The 22513-nt window shown below is 44.3% G+C and overlaps 1 protein-coding gene across 3 annotated transcripts in view; it reads right to left on the reverse strand.

Annotated features, from left to right (window-relative positions):
* Positions 1-22513, reverse strand: part of p130CAS (Serine_rich_CAS and FAT-like_CAS_C domain-containing protein p130CAS) — a 371701-nt gene that overhangs the window by 26359 nt on the left and 322829 nt on the right. For all 3 annotated transcript variants that reach the window (XM_045748600.2, XM_045748599.2, XM_069324254.1), the window contains exon 2: positions 12371-12514. In XM_045748600.2, the coding sequence (XP_045604556.2) occupies positions 12371-12514 (144 nt within the window). The remainder of the gene's footprint in view (positions 1-12370; positions 12515-22513) is intronic.

Here is a 22513-nt window from a genome sequence, read left to right on the forward strand (position 1 = left end):
ATATGATCGAACCTAACCAACCCTACCTAACCTAACCTATCTTTATAGGTTAGGTAGCCGAAAAAGTTAGGTTAGGTAGGTTAGGTTGCCGAAAAACAATTAATTCATGAAAACTTGGCTTATTAGGCAAATTGGGCCTTGCATAGTAGGCTGAGAAGGACGTTCTGGCTACTAGGTACGACATATATATATATATATATATATATATATATATATATATATATATATATATATATATATATATATATATATATATATATATATATATATATATATAATATATACATATATAATATATACACATATATATATATATATATATATATATATATATATATATATATATATATATATGCAAACAAGCCTGAATGGTCCCCAGGACTATATACAACTGAAAACTCACACCCCAGAAGTGACTCGAACCCATACTCCCACAACTGGTATGTACAGGGACGCCTTAATCCGCTTGACCATCACGACCGGACATAAGGAAGTGATAGCCGAGGCTATATGAACCACTTCCCCGCCGGCACTCGGATGGTAATCTTGGGCATAGCATTTTATCAAATCACCTCATTCTTTGGGGCACACGTGAGGAACACAAATGCAAACAAGCCTGAATGGTCCCCAGGACTATATACAACTGAAAACTCACACCCCAGAAGTGACTCGAACCCATACTCCCACAACTGGTATGTACAGGGACGCCTTAATCCGCTTGACCATCACGACCGGACATAAGGAAGTGATAGCCGAGGCTATATGAACCACTTCCCCGCCGGCACTCGGATGGTAATCTTGGGCATAGCATTTTATCAAATCACCTCATTCTTTGGGGCACACGTGAGGAACATAAACCAGTTGTGGGAGTATGGGTTCGAGTCACTTCTGGGGTGTGAGTTTTCAGTTGTATATAGTCCTGGGGACCATTCAGGCTTGTTTGCATTTGTGTTCCTCACGTGTGCCCCAAAGAATGAGGTGATTTGATAAAATGCTATGCCCAAGATTACCATCCGAGTGCCGGCGGGGAAGTGGTTCATATAGCCTCGGCTATCACTTCCTTATGTCCGGTCGTGATGGTCAAGCGGATTAAGGCGTCCCTGTACATACCAGTTGTGGGAGTATGGGTTCGAGTCACTTCTGGGGTGTGAGTTTTCAGTTGTATATAGTCCTGGGGACCATTCAGGCTTGTTTGCATTTGTGTTCCTCACGTGTGCCCCAAAGAATGAGGTGATTTGATAAAATGCTATGCCCAAGATTACCATCCGAGTGCCGGCGGGGAAGTGGTTCATATAGCCTCGGCTATCACTTCCTTATGTCCGGTCGTGATGGTCAAGCGGATTAAGGCGTCCCTGTACATACCAGTTGTGGGAGTATGGGTTCGAGTCACTTCTGGGGTGTGAGTTTTCAGTTGTATATAGTCCTGGGGACCATTCAGGCTTGTTTGCATTTGTGTTCCTCACGTGTGCCCCAAAGAATGAGGTGATTTGATAAAATGCTATGCCCAAGATTACCATCCGAGTGCCGGCGGGGAAGTGGTTCATATAGCCTCGGCTATCACTTCCTTATGTCCGGTCGTGATGGTCAAGCGGATTAAGGCGTCCCTGTACATACCAGTTGTGGGAGTATGGGTTCGAGTCACTTCTGGGGTGTGAGTTTTCAGTTGTATATAGTCCTGGGGACCATTCAGGCTTGTTTGCATTTGTGTTCCTCACGTGTGCCCCAAAGAATGAGGTGATTTGATAAAATGCTATGCCCAAGATTACCATCCGAGTGCCGGCGGGGAAGTGGTTCATATAGCCTCGGCTATCACTTCCTTATGTCCGGTCGTGATGGTCAAGCGGATTAAGGCGTCCCTGTACATACCAGTTGTGGGAGTATGGGTTCGAGTCACTTCTGGGGTGTGAGTTTTCAGTTATATATATATATATATATATATATATATATGTTTCATTGAATATGACCGCATATTCTGTATTTATTATTTTCTGGTTTAGGGCTTCTATCCCTCTAACTATTTTCTTAGCATCAGGGCTTAATTGAAATAGGAGTTCTCCAAAACTCATTTTCGTACTTTTAAGGTGAAGAAAAGAAGTGATTTACTATAGAGTGTATTACACTAATTTGTATAATTTGCACGACGTTTCGAACCTCCATGGTTCATTCTCAAGTGAACAGATCTTACAATACTAGTTGATTTTATACCCGCATTAGGTCAGGTGATAATACAATGAAGGTGAAAACATGGGGGGATACATAAGGGATAAACATAGGGGCTGCAGAAGGCTTATTGGCCCATACGAGGCATCTCCTATCTAAACACAAAGATTAATCCAGTGTAATTGGCCTGTTATGTTGGACATTGTCTTCTGTGTTGGCATCGATATGTTCTTGTCTTGTCCTTACTCTCATGGTGGGTAGAGTAAATAGTTCCGTGATTTGGGTGTTCATGGTAGGTCGCTCTATTCTTATGTGAATTGCCTCAAGAATTTGTAATCTTCTTGAATCTTGGGTTTTGTCTATTATGCAAGTATTCTTGTTCAACATTTCTCTTGTTAGAGTAATGTCATGGGCTTGTCTCATGTGATTCCTAGGGGCACCAGATTGAAGATGGCATGTCAAACGCCTCGTCAGCTTGGTCGACGTCATACCTATGTACTTACATTGAAGGTTACATCCTTCGTGGGGGCAAGTGTACATGTATACAACGCTTGACTGCTGTAGAGGGTTCTCCGTCGGCTTCGGGCTGTTTTTGATAAGGAGTTCGGAAGTCTTCTTGGTTTTGTAGAATATTATCAGGTTTATGTTTTGGTTAGGAGTAGTGCTTTTTACTCCTTTACGGATTATTTCTTTCATTATTCTTTCCTCTTTTATATGTTCACTGTGCATGGTTGATTTGTAATATAATTTTATTGGGGGTGTTGTGGTTTCTGTTCTAGGTTCTGAATTATACCAACGGTCCAAGTGTCTTCTTATAGCAGCGTTTATTTCCGCGTTGCTATATCCGTTGTTCACCAATACCTGAGTTACTCTTTCAAACTCTCTACTCACGTTGCTCCATTCAGAGCAGTGGGTAAGCGCTCGACGAATATAAGCATTGAGAACACTGGCTTTGTATCTTTGGGGGCACTCACTTCTACCGTTCAGGCATAATCCTATGTTGGTGGGCTTGGTATATACGTTGGTGCTTAAAGAGGTTCCTGTTTTTGTTATTAGTACATCCAAGAATGGCAGACTGTTGTTTTCACTATTTTCATGTGTAAATCGGAGTACTGACTCTCTCTCTAGGTGTCTTTTTAGGTCAATTAGTTCATCAATGTTCGGCAATGTTAAGACGCATAAACCAGGTAACCCACTACGCCCTATAATCAGCCAAATACCAACCCCAACTTATCACCTGGCAAAGAAACTCAATGAACTCCTAACTCCATACACTCCATAATTTTCTCCAAGGAGTGCCGGACCAACCCGGCTGTGGTGGATATGTGGGCCTGTGGGCCGCTTCAAGCAACAGCCTAGTGAACCAAGCTCTCATAAGTCAAGCCTGGCCTCGGGCCGGGCTTGAAGAGTAGAGGAACTCCCAGAACCCTATAAAGCAGATATCAAGCAGGTATCTCAATAATTTAGGTGATTTATCGCGTCTATACGTATCGTATATGTTCTCTGTATTCCCTCTATTTCAGAAATCTCTCCTGCTCTGAAGGGGGAAGTAAGTACTCAGCAGTACTCAAGACGGAACAGCACCAGTGATTTGAAGAGTACAACCATTGTGATGGGATCCCTGGAATTGAAAGTTCTCGCAATCGATCCTATCATTTTTCTGGCTGATGCAATATTTACATCCCAGCTTTCAACTGTTTACTAAACAGTTGAAAAGCTGGGAAGCGGAGCGAGGTCATCTGTAACAAAAGTAACCTTGGGTTGAGGACGGATCCTTAACGCTTCGCTTCGGAGGTCGCAACTGTTCAGTAAACACAAAAGCCGTCGACATGACTGAGGTATAACGTACAAGTCTCTTAGGTGAACGCGTAAGTGTTCTGTGAATGCCGACTCACAGGTCACAATTATTGGATTAAATAACTGGCAACATTGTACTACAACACATGAAAAAACAATATTAAAATGAAAGGATAGTTATAAAATGACGAAGGGACAAGAATACAGGAACCTGCAGCAGACGTATTGAACCATAGACTGATGATTGATGAAGATTAAGCCACCCAAAAGGTGGCACGGGCATGAATAGCCCGTAAGTGGTGGCCCTTTTGAGCCACTACCAGTATCATTAGCTGATACTGGAGATCTGTGAGGATGCGACTGCACCCTGCGTGACGGGAGATGTCTCCAGTGTTGAACCATACGAGGCACCTCCTATTTATATCCAACGAAACTCACACACACACACACACACACATATATATATTTATATATATATATATATATATATATATATATATATATATATATATATATATATATATATATATATATATATATATATATATATATAATATACTAACCTACGCTTGAAACAATCCATATTGTTTACACATAATCCACCCAGAATTTTTGCACAAATCAAAAATTCCTCAATCATAGCGGCCCGAAACACTACGAGATTGTTTATAACAATAACAACCCTTGATTGTGAAATTTTAAAATTCGTCGACAGTTTAATGTAAACAAATCCAATAAAAACTGCCATGGTTAAGGAGAGATGTAGAGGTTTGGCAAGCAGTTGCGTATGAATACTGGTCCAGTATGTATACACCTGAGGCTAGTTCTTGTGAGGCGGACCCTTCAAGCTGCCATCCTTAAGCTGCCCTTTATCTCCCTGAGCACACTCTTCCTGCTTCATCTCTCCTGGAGCTGATGGAAGAACCCCGCTGGTACACACGGACGCAGAATCGAGAATTCCGGTATCCGGATGCCTTCCGGTATGCCTTCCTTCCGGTATCCGGATGACTTCCTTCCGGTATCCGGATGACTTCCTTCCAGTATCCGGATGCCTTCCTTCCAGTATCCGGATGACTTCCTTCTGGTATCCGGATGCCTTCCGGTATGCCTTCCTTCCGGTATCCGGATGCCTTCCGGTATGCCTTCCTTCCGGTATCCGGATGCCTTCCGGTATGCCTTCCTTCCGGTATCCGGATGCCTTCCGGTATGCCTTCCTTCCGGTATCCGGATGCCTTCCGGTATGCCTTCCTTCCGGTATCCGGATGCCTTCATGGCCTTCCATGAAGGCCATGCCTTCATGGAATCTCGGAATTCTTCATCTTCGAATCCCGGGTGAGACCGAAATGGTTGGGCACATTTCCTTTCACCTAATGCCTCTATTCACCTAGCAGCAAGTAGGTATTCGGGTGTTAGTCAGCTTGTTGTGGGGTTGCATCCTAGACGGGGTCTGTAATTCGACCTAGGGTGGGGGGGACTTTGGTATAAGCCTAACGTGTATGAATACACTCTGGCTGCCTGTCCCTTTACACAATGAATGACTATACAGACAGTAATCTCACTAACGTGACTGCATCAATGAGAAAATCCATAGGAGCTGTGATGAAGATTCGAACCTATGCTGTGGGTGTTCCAAGCACACGTTATTATAGATGTATTATTACATACGAAAGTACTTAATGAAATTCCTGTCTTAATCCTGCCTTCGTGGTCTGACATTGTTATATATATATATATATATATATATATATATATATATATATATATATATATATATATATATATATATATATATATATATATATATATGCCTTTCAGTGCCTTAGTGTGGCGATCCAGAGAGGAAATGCTCACTGCATCCATGGTTCCTGCCCGCCATCTGAGGAGCTGGAGGAGCTCTACAACTTGTGACAAGCAGCCTTGTACCCTGCATGTAACCATTGTTGTAACCCTTTTTGTGTAATGACATTTTCAAATAAAGTTAGATATAAATACACACATACCAAAAGAATAGGGGTGGTAGGAGAAAAAAATATCAAAGTGTTCAGCGAGGATCCACAAGGTCAACCTGAGTACTCTTTATTTTCTTCTCCGAGGCTATGGGTCCCTACACTTGCACCAGAGGTGGTACCCCTTTTAGGTCTAAAATTATATATATATATATATATATATATATATATATATATATATATATATATATATATATATATATATATATATATATATGTATATATATATATATATATGTATATATATATAATATATATATATATATATATATATTATTAAATATGACCGAAAAAGTAAGATTAATAATTCTAACACGAATTTTCTCAATCTTTCGTACATTTCTTTTCACTGTTAGTGGTAATTCAAAAATCAATTCTCCAAAATTCATTTTTATTTCTAGTCTGACGTGACACTTGAGCGCGTTTCGTAAAACTTATTACATTTTCAAAGACTTTAGTTACACATACACAACTGAATAGAACTTACACATCTCCGATTTGTTTATATCTACATAAACCGGAGATGTGTAAGTTCTATTCAGTTGTGTATGTGTAACTAAAGTCTTGAAAATGTAATAAGTTTTACGAAACGCGCTCAAGTGTCGCGTCAGACTAGAAATAAAATTGAATTTTGGAGAATTGATTTTTGAATTACCACCAACAGTGAAAAGAAATGTACGAAAGATTGAGAAAATTCGTCTTAGAATTATTAATCTTACTTTTTCGGTCATATTTAATAATATATGTCTACAGGAAAGACTGCTACCAAAATATACTAATATATATATATATATATATATATATATATATATATATATATATATATATATAATAAAAATTGAATACAAATTGGCTAAGTTTAGATTCGGAAAAGACCTGGGTAAATACTGGCTTAGAATAGTTGTTGATTTATGGAACACGTCGCTATGTAGCGTAGTAGACGTAGGGTCAAGATATTGTTTCAAGCGAAGGATAGACAAATATATATGTTGTAAAGAGCAAGGGAGGGGCACCCATGCACAGAGCAACAAAGTGCCTTGCAGGACAGAGCAAGGAACACGCAGTAGGGAGATAAGGGCGGAAAACATGAAGGCTTGTGTGACATTCTTGGCAAACATTACCATCCAAACAACCACAGAAGTCTTCGCTTTTTTTATATAACTTGCGCACGCACGCACGCGCACACGCGTTTGTTGATTGACGGTTGAGAGGCGGGACCAAAGAGCCAAAGCTCAACCCCCACAAGCACAATTAGGTGAGTACACACACACTCAGTTCCATCTGCCCCATCCCAGCTGCCAATGTCCCCATCACCCCTAAACCCCACCCAACCCTCACCCCTCCTCTGCACCCCATCTACAATATGACCTCCCCCCCTCACCTTGTGACCCCCTCACCTCTTCCCCCATCTCCGTCTTCCCCCTCTTCTACCCTAAAACCTACACCTACCCCTGATCTCCCCGTGACTAATACACCCTCTCTTCCACTCTCAACACCCATGCTCCATTCTCCCCTCAGTCCCCAACCCCATTATCCTTCCCCCCCCCTATCCCACAATCTCTCAACCTCTGACTCCCAGCATCAGACAACCTCTCAATCCCCCTATGTCATTCAGACCCTCCCTAATTTTCAGACCCATTATGCCCTTCCTACCCCCCAAGATGCCCAGACCCCATTCTCCCCCAGGCACCCCCCCCCCAGCCACCATTCGACCCCCAGAGAAAGGGTGAACTCTGGCATCAGAGTTTTCAAGAAGAGTCTCAAGCTTTGGTACACCAATGCTGATGGGGTATCCAATAAAGCAGAAGAGATTAAAGAAAGAGTTAGTGAGGCAGACCCAGACATAGTGGCAATAGTGGAAACTAAAATAAATGACATGATTTCGGATGCAATCGGGCCACCGATCATGGCTTCAAGTTCTCTATTTCTAAGACTTGTGCCATGACTTTTATGCGGAAACGGGTCGTTCTTCGTCCCTCTTTGTCACTTTATGGTCATCCCCTTGAATACAAAGATTCCGCGAAGCTTTTGGGGTTATTCCTTGACACTCGTTTGTTTTGGTCTCCCCTTATCTCTTACCTCCGTGTTGAGTGCTCTAAGGCCTTTACCCTCCTTCGGGTCTTGTCCCATACTTCTTGGGGGGCAGATAGGCGCACTCTCCTTGCTTTACATTCCTCTCTCGTCCTGTCTAAGCTCGATTATGGTTGCCCTGCTTACTCGTCTGCTTCTCCTTCTACTCTTCGCCGTCTTGATGCTTTGCACCATACTGGGCTGCGCCTCAGTTCTGGTGCCTTTCGTTCGACTCCCATCCTTAGCTTGTATGTTGACACTGGCTTCCTGTCTCTCCAGGACCGCCGTGATCGCATCTGTCTTCGCTATCTTGCGCGGTCCTTGCAACATCCTTCCTCTCACCTCTGTCGTGCTTTGACTTTTACCCCTCCTGCGGTTCCTGTTCCTCTTCACCACCTCCCTCTTTTTGTCCGGTTATCTCGCCTACAGGATTCTCTTTCCGTTCGTATTTCTGATGTTTCTCCTCGTGTTGTTCCTTCTTTGCCCCCGTGGAGAGTCCCTCTTCTGCGGTTTTGTACATCCTTGACCCGTATCACTAAAGCTTTTACCCCTCCTACGGTTCTAAAACGCCTTTTCCTCGAGCACTTTTCTTCTCACTCCCGCTCCGTTTCTGTCTTCACTGATGGGTCTAAGTCTGCGGATGGTGTTGGCTACTCTGTTGTTTTTCCTGATCGCACTTATATGTGTCGCTTACCTCCGGAGACTAGCATCTTTACAGCGGAGCTTTATGCTATTCTCTATGCTCTTCGTCTCCTGCTTTCTCGTTGTCAGTCTTCCTTTGTAGTTGTTGTTGACTCTCGTAGTGCCCTCATGGCTCTCGGGTCCTTTAATCCGGTTCATCCAGTAGTTGTCGAGATCCAGCATTGGCTGTTTCTTGTTCACAGTAAATTTAAGACGGTTGAGTTTTGTTGGGTTCCCAGCCATATTGGTGTGTCTTTAAATGAGCGTGCGGATGCTGCCGCCAAGGAAGCTGTCCGCTCTTGTCCCATCTCTTGTAAAGGTATTCCATATTCCGACTTTTACCCGGTTATCCATTCCTCCGTCCTTACCCGTTGGCAGGCTTCTTGGTCGTCTGTTACTGGTAACAAACTACGTACTCTTAAATGTTGTGTTTCCTCGTGGCCGTCCTCCTACCACCGTAACCGGTGTTGGGAAACGGCTCTGGCGAGGCTGCGTATTGGCCATACTCGCTTAACCCATGGTCACTTGATGGAGCGCCGCCCTGCTCCTTATTGTCCTAGTTGCATTGTCCCTCTTACGGTCGTGCATGTCCTTCTTGAATGTCCTGACTTCCAGGACGAGCGTGTGTCTTGCTTTCCGACCGCCCCTCGCGGTCACCTGTCCCTCAATAGAATTCTTGGTGACTCGGATACTTTTGATATCGTTCGCCTTATGCGTTTTTGTTCCCGTATTGGCATCCTTGGTGATATTTAGCGCCCTCTGATTATTCTGCACATTTGATGGTGCTACATAGCCTTCCCAGTTTGGTGCCTTCTTTTGATAATTACTTACTTACTTCGGATGCAATCTTTCCAGAGGGGTACCAGGTGATAAGAAAAGAGAGGACACAGAGACAGGGAGGAGGAGTGGCACTCCTAATAAAGCGGAAATAGAAGTTTGAAGACCTGGAAAATCGTGCTACCAATGAAAGCACAAGTTCCATACATGGAACTCTGACAGTAGATGGGAAGAAGATTGTGATCTTGATAATCTACAATCCCCCACCAAACAGTAGAAGGCCCAGGCAGGAGTATGAGGACCGCAACAAGGCATGCATAGATGAACTGCAGAGGGCAGCAACAATAATTCTCCCTGGTCATGGGGGACCTAAATCATGGAGAGATCAATTGGGAATCAAGAATTCCCCATGGCATGGAGGAAACGTGGGGAGCAAAGTTAGTAGACGTTATAAACAGGAATTTCCTAACATAACCTGTGAAGGAAGACACAAGGGACAGAGGAGTGGATACACCGAGCCTATTAGACCTGATTTTCACCCAGAACGTAGAAGATATCGAGAATTTGGAACATGAAATCCCTCTAGGGGCCAGCGACCATTGTGTCCTAGTCTTTGACTACATGATGGAATTCAAACGTGTGATTATGGGACAAGAGGTCTGGGAAAGGAGAGTTGACTACAGGAAAGGGGACTACAGGAGGATAAGGGACTATCTGGGAGAAGTGCAGTGGGAGGAAGGAATTAGAGGAAACACAGTGCAAGATATGATGGACCTGGTCATACGGAAATGCAAGGAGGCCGAAGAGAGATTTATACCAACAGTAAAGGGAAAAAACAAGAGGGAATATAATAATCCATGGTTTAATAGACAGTGTCAGGAAGCAAAAATGTGAAGTGGGAGGGAGTGGAGGAAGTATAGAATAGAAGACAAAGGACAGAGGACAACAGGATTAGATGTAACAGAGCTAGGAACGATTACATTAACATACGAAGAGTAACGGAAATAAATTACGAGAATGATATTGCGATCAAAGCGAAAAAGCAACCTAAATTACTACATAGCCATATAAGAAAAAAAATGGCGGTGAACGACAGAAGAGGAAGACTAAGGAAAACAAAGGGGGCATATACAGAAAGTAACAAGGAAATCTGCGAGGCACTGAATGCCAGTTTCCATGGAGTGTTCACAACCGAGCCTGAGCAGCTCCCATTGTTAGTCTTTCATCTAGGGTAATCTCTTCTATCAGATATAGAGGTGACAGCAGAGGAGGTAATGAAACAGTTGACAACACTAGATGCAATTAAAGCAGTTGGAAGGGATGGGAACTCTCAGGAGAAAGCGCCAAATCATTACGGCTATATAGCCTAAAGGGGTTGAACCAGACAAAATATCACCGTGGATACTAAAAGAGGCAGCGCAGGCCCTCAGCGTGCCTCTGGCAATGATCTTTAATGAGTCTCTTATGTAGGGAGAATTGCCCAGTTGTTGGAAGAAGGCAAATGAGGAAGGAAGGAGGCACTTAACTACAGACCCGTATCACTGACAAGCATCCCCTGCAAAATACTTGAAACAATAATTAGGCTACAACTGGTTGCACACCTGGAGAACGTTGGGTTTGTAAACAAACACCAACATGGGTTCTGGAAAGGGAAATCATGCCTAACAAAACTTTTGGCATTCTATGATAAAATAACAAGGATAAAGCAGGACAGAGAAGGTTGGGCAGACTGCATATTTCTGGACTGCCAACAAGCCATTGATACAGTACCGCACATGAGACTGCTTTTCAAACTTGAGAGACAGGCAGAAGTAAGCAGAAAGGCATGGGTAAGGAACTATCTAACAGGAAGAAGCCAGAGACTAATGATATGGGGCGAGAAGTCAGACTGGTGGACAGTAACGAGTACCTCTAGGACCGGTGTTGGGACCAATTCTGTTTCTAATAAACATAAATTACATGTTTACAGGAGTAGAATCCTACATGTCGATGTTCGCGGATGACACAAAACTAATGAGAAGATTTGTGACAGATGAGGATTGTAGGATCCTCCAAGAGGACTTGAACAGGTTGCTGAGATGGTCAGTGAAATGGCTACTGAAGTTCAACACGAGCAAATGTAAAGTTATGGAAATGGGATCAGGTGATAGGAAACCAAAGAGACAGTGCACGATGAAGGGGAAAGAAAGAGACCTGTTAGTGGACGTAACACCTAATCTATCTCCTGAGGCACATATAAATAGGATAACGACAGCAGCGTACTCTACACTGGCAAAAGTTAAAACATTATTCAGAAACCTAAGTAAGGAGGTTTTTAGGGCGCTTTACACTACCTACGTGAAACGTGTCTTATGCCGCGCCATCATAGTCCCCACCTGAAGAAACACATAAGGAAACTGGAAAAGGTTCATAAGTTTGTGACGAGGCTCGTCCCAGAGTTACGAGGGATAGGATATGAAGAGCGTCTGAAGGAACTGAACCTTACAACACTAGAAAAAAGAAGGGAGAGGGGGGATATGATAGGAACATATAAAATGCTCAGGGGAATCGAGAAAATGGAAATAGCTGAAATGTTCACACGTAATATTAAGAGAACGAGGGGACATGGGTGGAAGCTGGAAGCTCAGTTGAGTCACAGAGATGTTATTAAGTTTTTCTTTTAGCGTGAGAATAGTGGGAAAATGGAATGCACTTAAGGAGCAGGTTGTGGAAGCAAACTCTATTCATAATTTTAAAACTAAATATGATTGGGAAATAAGACAAGGTGATGAAATAGGTGAGATCACCCAGTGATACAGGAAGGGTTGAGGAGGGAGCCAGACAAGAAGGGTTGAGGAGGGAGCCAGACAGACGGAGGTTGAGGAGTAGGTAGCACCAACCTGTCGTCCCCGCAGTGAACACAGCCACCAGCCCTCGAGGCCGGCGGTGTTCTGCTCCAGGACGGTGAGGACGTCGTTCCGTCGGAAGGCCAGTTCGTCAGGGGACTCGGCCACGTTGTCGTACAGCGCCCGGGCCATGCAGTTCTGTCGGAGGCGGGAACACATTATAGCTACACTATAACAAATTATACATTTGTTGTATTTATTCATATATACAAGAGTCCTCACATTCTTGTACAGCCACTAGCACATTAAATGCCACGTGAGCAGAGCTTCAGGTGAAAGAAACTGTCAAATTGTTTCTCATTAGGCCGGGAATCGAATCCTGAATCGAACTAGCACGCAGAGCCTTTTTCTTAATCATGGGGTCATTGTCTAAATTAAACAGTTGACTACGTTCTAAACATCACAAGCCAAGGTTATTATTGTTATAAACAGCCTCGTGCGGGGCATTGGAGCTCATTAACTGCTTTGACCAATGTAAACAAAGGCGATATGTTTTAGGAAAGATGCATTGGTTTCGTAATGTGGTTGGGTAAATACTTCCAGGTATACTCCCAGCCTTGTGCTTCTCTTTAGTAACTCCGTACAATAGGGAACTGTTTGATGCAGACGATGATTCACACTCAGGTGGTTGAGTATATGATGACTACACCACACATCAGAAAGTCGAGAAACCACGACATTTCGGACCGTCCGGGACCGTTATCAAGTCCACTTGGGACCGTTATCAAGTCCACTTGGGACCGTTATCAAGTCCACTTGGGACCGTTATCAAGTCCACTTGGGACCGTTATCAAGTCCACTTGGGACCGTTATCAAGTCCACTTGGGACCGTTATCAAGTCCACTTGGGACCGTTATCAAGTTCACTTGGGACCGTTATCAAGTCCACTTGGGACCGTTATCAAGTCCACTTTGGACCGTTATCAAGTCCACTTTGGACCGTTATCAAGTCCACTTGGGACCGTTATCAAGTCCACTTGGGACCGTTATCAAGTCCACTTGGGACCGTTATCAAGGCCACTTGGGACCGTTATCAAGTCCACTTGGGACCGTTATCAAGTCCACTTGGGACCGTTATCAAGTCCACTTGGGACCGTTATCAAGTCCACTTGGGACCGTTATCAAGTCCATTTGGGACCGTTATCAAGTCCACTTGGGACCGTTATCAAGTCCACTTGGGACCGTTATCAAGTCCACTTGGGACCGTCCTGGACCGTTATCAAGTCCACTTGGGACCGTCCTGGACCGTTATCAAGTCCACTTGGGACCGTCCTGGACCGTTATCAAGTTCACTTGGGACCGTTATCAAGTCCACTTGGGACCGTCCAGGACCGTTATCAAGTCCACTTGGGACCGTCCAGGACCGTTATCAAGTCCACTTGGTACCGTCCTGGACCGTTATCAAGTCCACTTGGGACCGTCCAGGACCGTTATCAAGTCCACTTGGGACCGTCCAGGACCGTTATCAGGTCCAGGACGCGATCGTGTCTGGACTTTCTGACCTGGGGTTTGGTCGTCGGAAACTGGTTTACCGAGCCAGAAACGTATCAACCCCAACAACCCACCTAACATAGTTTAGTTCATTTATTATGCACCCCATACCCATCTTGTGGGCGGTAGTGGAAAGGGTTACAGAGGCACATAATGGGCTCAGGGACTGAACCCCACAATTCATTTAGCTAAGCAAGTTACAATCTTGATGAGCTAGTTACAAAATTCAGTATAAGTCGTCACATCAACAATGGATGCTAACGCACGGAAAATGGCAATGTTACCGTGCTTTAATTGTCACAATTACGTCGTAATTTGTAACGGATTGGTGGTTCCGTAAAAAATGCGACGTATTAAGTAAGACAACGGGTCGAAGAGGCATAAATAAGACCTCTCAGTTCCTTCGGTAACTGAGCAAATCTTTGACTGGTGAACATTACATGAACCTCTTAACTATCTTGAGAGGATTTCGGGGCTTAGCGTCCCCGCGGCCCGGTCGGAGACGCTAGTATACAATATCTTAACTAGTAATCAAATACATCATTTGGACAACGCTGTTCATCATGAGCACTGGATGAGGGGGTTCTGGGGGGGGGGGGGGGTGTTCTACTCCCCAAGCCCGGGTCCAAACACTTGGGCTGGACGGTAGAGCGACGGTCTCGCTTCATGTGGGTCGGCGTTCAGTCCCCGACCGTCCAAGTGGTTGGGCACCATTCCTTTACCCTGTCCCATCCCAAATCCTTATCCTGATCCCTTCCCAGTGCTATATACAGTAGTCGGAATGGCTTGGCGCTTTCCCTTGATAATTTCCTCCTTCCTTCTCTCCCCAAGCCCGGCCCTGGCCAGGCTTGACTTGTGGCCTAAGGCTGTTCCTTGGACGCAGGCCCACATATCCACTACAGCCCGATTAGTCCGGCACTTCTTGCAGAAAACTCTCCAGATTTCTCTTCAAGACTTCCACTTTTGTTCCGGTAATATTTCTTATACTTGCTGGGAGGATATTGAACATTATTTGATCTCTAGAAAGGAGACGAGAGAGAGAGAATACATTTGGAGAGCTTTGAGACGATCCCAATAGTAGAGGTCCTTTATTGTGTCTGTCTATCCAATCCATCCCATACTGGACTGCATATGGCAGCATACATTTCGATGCATTGTCCAGATGGATCACATTATATTGACCAGACCACACACTAGAAGGTGAAGGGACGACGACGTTTCGGTCCGTCCTGGACCATTGTCAAGTCGATTCGTATAATACTAGTATGAATATAATAGTATGAATAAAATATGTGAATATAATCACATTATATTCCTGGAAGAATTGTAGACAACTGTTGTGGAACTTCACTGTGTATCCACCCTGACTGATACTTGGTCACCCTTCAGTCTTGGCCAGGCAGGTGCCGCCGCCGACCACAGGAAAGTAATCAAACCCAACGTGAAAGGATAACTTGGCTCTTGAAACATTATTTGTCCCCATAGCACATGAGACCGCTGACCCCTGGATCAATTGTTCATGACCTTTCTCAAAATATCGGGTTTTAGACTTGCTGACACTACTAGAGACCCCAAGAGCTGCAAGTTGTACATTTCATAAAGGTAACTTTGTATGTACTTGAACAGGTTACACTAAGACGATAGAGAACAAGAACGCACTAGAGGCAAGCGACCAGTGTGTCCTAATCTTTGACAATCTAGTGATGATTATGGACAAAGCTGGAGACTTCTTCGAGCAAATTAACAGAGAGAGAGAGAGAGAGAGAGAGATAGAGATAGAGATAGAGATGGATGGATGGATGGATGGATGGATGGATGGATGGATGGATGGATGGATGGATGGAAGACCACTATCAGAGGTTCAGGACGTTGGCATCAGTTAATGTTGAGACACTGAGGGAAGTGGCAAACCGAGCCTCAGAGGCCAGGGGAAAATCTAAGAAATCAGCCTATGGTTTGTGTGGTGTGGGGTCCTCTAGGGCTCTTCTGGGGGCCTTGCGAGGCTCTCTAGGGCTTATGTAGGTCTCTCTCTCTCTCTCTCTCTCTCTCTCTCTCTGTCTCTCTCTGTGTGTACTCACCTAATTGTGCTTGTGGGGGTTGAGCTTTGGCTCTTTGGGCCCACCTCTCAACTGTCAATCAACTGGTGTACAGATTCCTGAGCCTACTGGGCTCTATCATATCTACATTTAAAACTGTGTATGGAGTCAGCCTCCACCACATCACTGCCTAATGCATTCCACCTCTTAATTACTCTGACACTGAAGAAGTTCTTTCTAACGTCTCTGTGGCTCATGTGGGTACTCTGTTTCCACCTGTGTCCCCTTGTTCGCGTCCCTCCAGTGTTGAATAGTTTATCCTTGTCTACCCTGTCAATTCCCCTGAGGATTTTGTAGGTAGTGATTATGTTTCCCCTCACTCTTCTGTCTTCCAGTGTCGTAAGGTGCATTTCCCACAGCCTTTCCTCGTAACTCATGCCTCTTAGTTCTGTGACTAGTCAAGTGGCATACCTCTGACCTTTTCCAGCTTCGTCTTGTGCTTGACAAGGTGCGGGCTCCATGCTGGGGCTGCATACTCCAGTATTGGTCTTATGTATGTGGTGTACAAGATTCTAAACGATTCCTTACACAGGTTCCTGAAGGCTGTTCTGTTAGCCAGCCTCGCATATGCCGCAGACGTAATTCTTTTTATGTGGGGTTCAGGAGACAGGTTTGGTGTGATATCAATTCCTAGGTCTTTCTCTCTTTCCGTTTCATTAAGTATTTCATTTCCTATTCTGTATCTTGTGTCTGGCCTGTTTCCACCGCCTAGTTTCATTACTTTGCATTTACTCGGGTTAAACTTTAACAGCCATTTGTTGGACCATTCATTCAGCCTGTCTAGGTCGTCCTGTAGCCTCCTACTATCGTCCTCTGTTTCAATCCTCCTCATAATTTTTGCATCATCACATACAAGGACCGACCCCTGCGGGACTCCACTTGTGACGTCACGCTAATCTGAGACCTCACCCCTCACAGTGACTCGTTGTCTTCTGTTGCTTAGGTACTCCTTTATCCAACGGAGTACCTTCCTTTTCACTCCAGCCTGCATTTCCAGCTTTCTCACTAGAATCTTGTGTGGCACGGTATCAAAGGCTTTTTGACAATCCAAAAATATGCAGTCTGCCCACCCCTCTCTTTCTTGCCTGATTTTGGTTGCCTGGTCGTAGAATTTAATTAGCCCTGTGAGGCAGGACCTGCCATCCCTGAACCCATGCTGATGCTATGTAACAAAGTTCTTTCGCTCCAGATGTTCCACTAGCTTTCTTCGCACAATCTTCTCCATCAGCTTGCATGGTATGCAGGTTAGGGACACTGGCCTGTAGTTCAGTGCCTCCTGCCTATCCCCTTTCTTGTATATTGGAACTACATTAGCTGCCTTCCAAATTTCTGGTAGTTCCCCTGGTTTCAGTGATTTGTTATACACTATGGAGAGTGGCAGGCACAGTGCTTCTGCTCCTTCCCTTAGTATCCAAGGGGAGATTCCATCTGGGCCTATAGCCTTTGTCACATCCAACTCTAGTAAACACTTCTTTACTTCTCCACTGGTAATCTCAAACTCTTCTAGTGGTTCCTGGTTAACTATTCCCTCTCTTATCTCTGAAATCTCTCCTTGCTCTACGGTGAAGACCTCCTGGAATTTCTTATTCAGTTCCTCACACACTTCCTTGTCGTTTGTAGTGAATCCTTCCGCCCCTATCCTTATATTCATTACCTGTTCCTTTACTGTTGTTTTTCTCCTGATTTTTTTTTTTGTTAATTTTGCCCCGAGGGGCGAGTTTATTGGGCAGCGCCACTCATCTTGTGAGTGGACACACCGCCATAGCAGCATGTACAACACTTCCCAATAGGAAGAAAACCCGCTGGGTTGTTCATCCTGTCACTTGTACCCAGACACAGCTGGGACTTGCTTAACTGTCTCAAGTGAACAGCTCCTCAAACAAGAAGATTAACATCTATCAACCCTTAAAAGCTTACGTTATCTTGCGGGTGCAAAATGGGGGAATCTTTTAAGAACAGTCAGTATCAATATTTGACAAAGTGTTTTCCTAACTCAAACAATGTGGGGTTTATTATTCTGCACATATTCCTAATGTCTCTCAGGTGTTCACATTCACGTAGATAGTGGTCAAGACGGTGTCCATCACTCTCACCACAGATTCTGCAACTTCGCTGATCAACTGTTGTTTCCATTCCATATTTCCATGGATACTTGTATCCAAGACGGATTCTCGCTATTACTGATTCTCTCCCTCGTCCTCCTCCTCTTCGGCCATAATGATTGGGATTGCCAGCTGCAACCATGTTGTACCATCGTACAGATTCGCTGGTTTGTGCTTCTATCCTCCTTTCCTCAGTTACCTTGTCACGGTGATGTTGCCTGACAATACCTCTAATTTGTAGTAGAGTCTTGGCTATGAAGTATTCAATGTGGTCTCCTTCAGCGCCTTCAGCAGCCAGCACATCTGCTCGTTCATTCCCACATATCCCAACATGGGAGGGGATCCACAGAAACTTGATGACTCTTCCCTGATTGGTAAGTACTCTCACAGCTCTCTTAATTTCAGCAACTATTGCAAGATTTTCTGCCCGATTTTTACTTAGGCTTTGTAGTGCTGCTTTTGAATCGGTGCAAATCACTGCACCATTAGTGTTCCGTTCAAGAAACCTTAGCGCTATAACAATGGCAGTTAGCTCTGCTTGCGTTGAAGAGGCACAGTTCTCAATACGCGCTTTTTCTTCATATCTGCGTTGGAAAGTATTATCCTTGATTACCGTGTATGCTGCACCAGCCCTGCCATTGACAGGATTAGATGACCCGTCAGTGTAGATTTGATCAAGTTCATCTCCGGCTTCTTTATAAATTTCCTCGAGATACTTGTGCCTCATTTTTTGTGGTAACATGTTGGATTTTTTCATTGTCATTTCATTGATGATGATCTTGCATGAGTCATCCTCCCTGGGAGGTAACCTCTCTACAGGCAGGAGCTCACGGGCTTGCTCAAGCAGGTGAAGCTCTTCGAGGTAGCAGACTGATCTGTGATGCCATTTTTTGCTTCTCCTGTTATCCCTATGCAGCAACTTGGGTTGAGTCCTTTGCCTTGCTTGCGATGTCATTTTCCTATTGTCTTTCTGCCTCTCTTCTCATCCTGACCTATTCATTCCTGGCACTCTGGTATCTTTCTCTGCTCTCCAGTGTCCTGTTATTCCTATAGTTTCTCCAGCTCTATTACTTTGCTGCTTAGCTAGCCTACATCTCTGATTAAACCATGGGTTTCTCATCTTCATTTCATTGGTTTCCTTTTGGTCTGGGACAAACTTGTTTGCTGCTTCCTTGCACTTGTGCGTGATGAAGTCCATCATGTCCTGGGCCGTCTTTCCCCTCAGCTCTGTTTCCCATGTATATATCAATATATCTGTTAGGAATTTTCTTAACTCCTCATAGTTTCCCTTTCGGAATGCCAGTTTTTTGTTTTCAGTACCCCTCCTCGAGTTCAATAACCCTTCCTCAACCAGATACTCAAACGCCAGTACACTGTGGTCGCTCATTCCTACTGGGTCTTCATAGCCGATTTCCCTTATGTCGGAGTCGTTCAGAGTGAAGACTTGGTCGAGTCTCGCTGGTTCATCGTTTCCTCTCATCCTAGTGGGCTCCCTGACATGTTGGCTTAGAAAGTTTCTTGTCGCCACCTCCATTAGTTTGGCTCCCCATGTGTGTGTGTGTGTGTACTCACCTAGTTGTGTTTGCGGGGGTTGAGCTCTGGCTCTTTGGTCCCGCCTCTCAACCGTCAATCAACAGGTGTACAGATTCCTGAGCCTATTGGGCTCTATCATATCTACACTTGAAACTGTGTATGGAGTCAGCCTCCACAACATCACTTCCTAATGCATTCCATTTGTCAACCACTCTGACACTAAAAAAGTTCCTTCTAATATCTCTGTGGCTCATTTGGGCATTTGGGCGCATTTGTGTGTGTGTGTGTGTGTGTGTTTACTAGTTGTGTTTTTGCGGGGGTTGAGCTTTGCTCTTTCGGCCCGCCTCTCAACTGTCAATCAACTGTTTACTAACTACCTTTTTTTTTTATTTTTTTTCCCCACACCACACACACACACACACACACCCCAGGAAGCAGCCCGTGGCAGCTGACTAACTCCCAGGTACCTATTTACTGCTAGGTAACAGGGGCACTTAGGGTGAAAGAAACTTTGCCCATTTGTTTCTGCCTCGTGCGGGAATCGAACCCGCGCCACAGAATTACGAGTCCTGCGCGCTATCCACCAGGCTACGAGGCCCCCCCACACACACACTCTGTGTGTGTGTGTGTGTGTGTGTGTGTGTGTGTGTGTGAGCTGCCGCCAGTCCCTGGGAAGGAGCATGATGAGGAATGTGAGGAGCGCCACCACCACCACGGAGACCATAACACATTAAAGCCTGACGAGCCTCAGAATAATGAGGCAGTGTTGTCTCCCGCCCCGCCCGCCCTCACACACCAACACTCTCATCATTCCTCTCTACCACACAAGTACTCCCTCACCCTCACTCTCACACACAACTGTCTTCCCTGGAAACAGTTGATTGGAAAATTCTTGCATGACCTGGTGCCCCTACTCTATACCTTGGTACCCACTACAACACATGCCCTATTGTACTATGTATCATGTAACTGTAGCATGCCTGGAGTGGGTTCTGGGAGTTCTTATACCCGAACCCGGCTTGGGCCAGGCTTGACTTGAGATAACTTGGTCCAACATGCTGTTGCTTGGAGCGGTCCGTAGGCCCATATATCCACTACAGTCCGGTTGGTCCGGCACTTCTTGTAAGAACCTGTCCAAGTGCCTCTTGAATACATCCACCTTTGTTCCAGCAATATTTCTAATGCTTGCTGGGAGGGTGTTGAACTGCCGTGGACCTCTGATGTTCAGTGTTCTCTGATTGTGTCTATGGCACCTCTACTCTTCACCGGTTCTATTCTGCATTTCCTTCCCTATCTTTCACTTCAATATGTTGTTATTCTACTGTGCATATTTGGGACTTGGCCCTCCAGTATCTTTCATGTATATATTATCTGATATCTTTCTCGTCTTCTTTCCAGATTGTACATCGTGAGAGCTTTGAGACGGTCCCAATAATTTAGATGTTTTATTGTTTCTAAGCGATAAAACATATGCGAGAAAACATATACAATGGGTGATGTAAATGTTCTCTGTATTCCCTCTAATTCAGATATCTCTCTCCTACTCTGAAAGGGGAAGTGAGTACCGAGCAGTACTCAAGACGGGACAACACAAGTGATTTAAATAGTATTAGTATTGCTGTGGGGGCTGTGGATTTGTACGTTTTTCATAATCTATCCTAACATTTTCCTGGCCGCCGCTATATTTGTTCGGTAATGTTCACTAAATGTCAGGTTGGCAGACATCATTATTCCCAGATCTGTTATGAGCTGCTTTCCTTCCAAGAGATCTCATTGTGTCTTGTACCCTGAATTTCGTAAAATTTTCTCATTCTTACCATATTTAATTATCTGTAATTTATTATTGTTAAAAATTATATTTTCTGCTGCTCAATCAGATATTTTCTTGTAATGGGCTTGTAGTGTTTCAAAAAAGGCACCTTGCGATATTACCTTGCGAAGAGGTTTTTTTGTGCTGATATTGGTGTCGTTAACAAAGGATGACGCGAAGCTGTGACGCATTTTTTCGTCTATATCTAATATGGGAGCGAGAAAAGGTCCTGTGTTCTCTCCCTGTGGTAGCAAGAGGGTAAATATAAAAATGTTGTGGATGCCTTCTCACATTGGCCTGCAGGAACATGACAAAGTTGACGCCCTTGCTAAGGTTGCAGTAAATAAAGACAGTATTGAATGGAATCTTGAGTTATCAAATAGGTCCCTTAAAAGTGTCATTAGACTAGAACTCCTGGATGAATCTGAAAAAAATAGAACAGTGCAAACTGGAACTAGCAGGTCCATTGTTCATCACAATGAAATGTGTGAAGTAAAACATGTGTATGGGGCAAGTAACAAAGTCAGTAGACTAACAGATGTTTTCACAGCTCGTATAAGACTTGGCTACAAGTATCTCTGGCAGTTCGGCTTGTATAGGGATCTAGATGAAGTAAAGTGTAAAGTGTGTCGACAAAGACACACACTCGAACACTATATCTTGGATTGTAGTAAAATTGAGCCATTTAGAGATAAATCTAAGCTCACGGTGTATGATATGGCAACCTATCTTATTACCATGGATAAATTACCTGAAATCCTTGCACTGTATCCACATTTCGCTTCCAGTAGATGAACGACATATGAGATTCAGAAACAAGTAGTGTATTGTGAAGACTAATAATAAACAGAAGCTCCCCAATGACTCTGTAATATCTCCATTGGGCAAACTATTATGTATCTTGAGGTTATCTTGAGATGATTTCGGGGCTTTAGTGTCCCCGCGGCCCGGTCCTCGACCAGGCCTCTACCACCAGGAAGCAGCCCGTGACAGCTGACTAACACCCAGGTACCTATTTTACTGCTAGGTAACAGGTGAAAGAAAACATAACATAGGGTGAAAGAAACTCTGCCCATTGTTTCTCACCGGCGCCCGGGATCGAACCC

This window comes from Procambarus clarkii, chromosome 2 (assembly GCF_040958095.1).
Source record: "Procambarus clarkii isolate CNS0578487 chromosome 2, FALCON_Pclarkii_2.0, whole genome shotgun sequence".
Classification (NCBI taxonomy): Eukaryota; Metazoa; Arthropoda; class Malacostraca; order Decapoda; family Cambaridae; genus Procambarus; species Procambarus clarkii.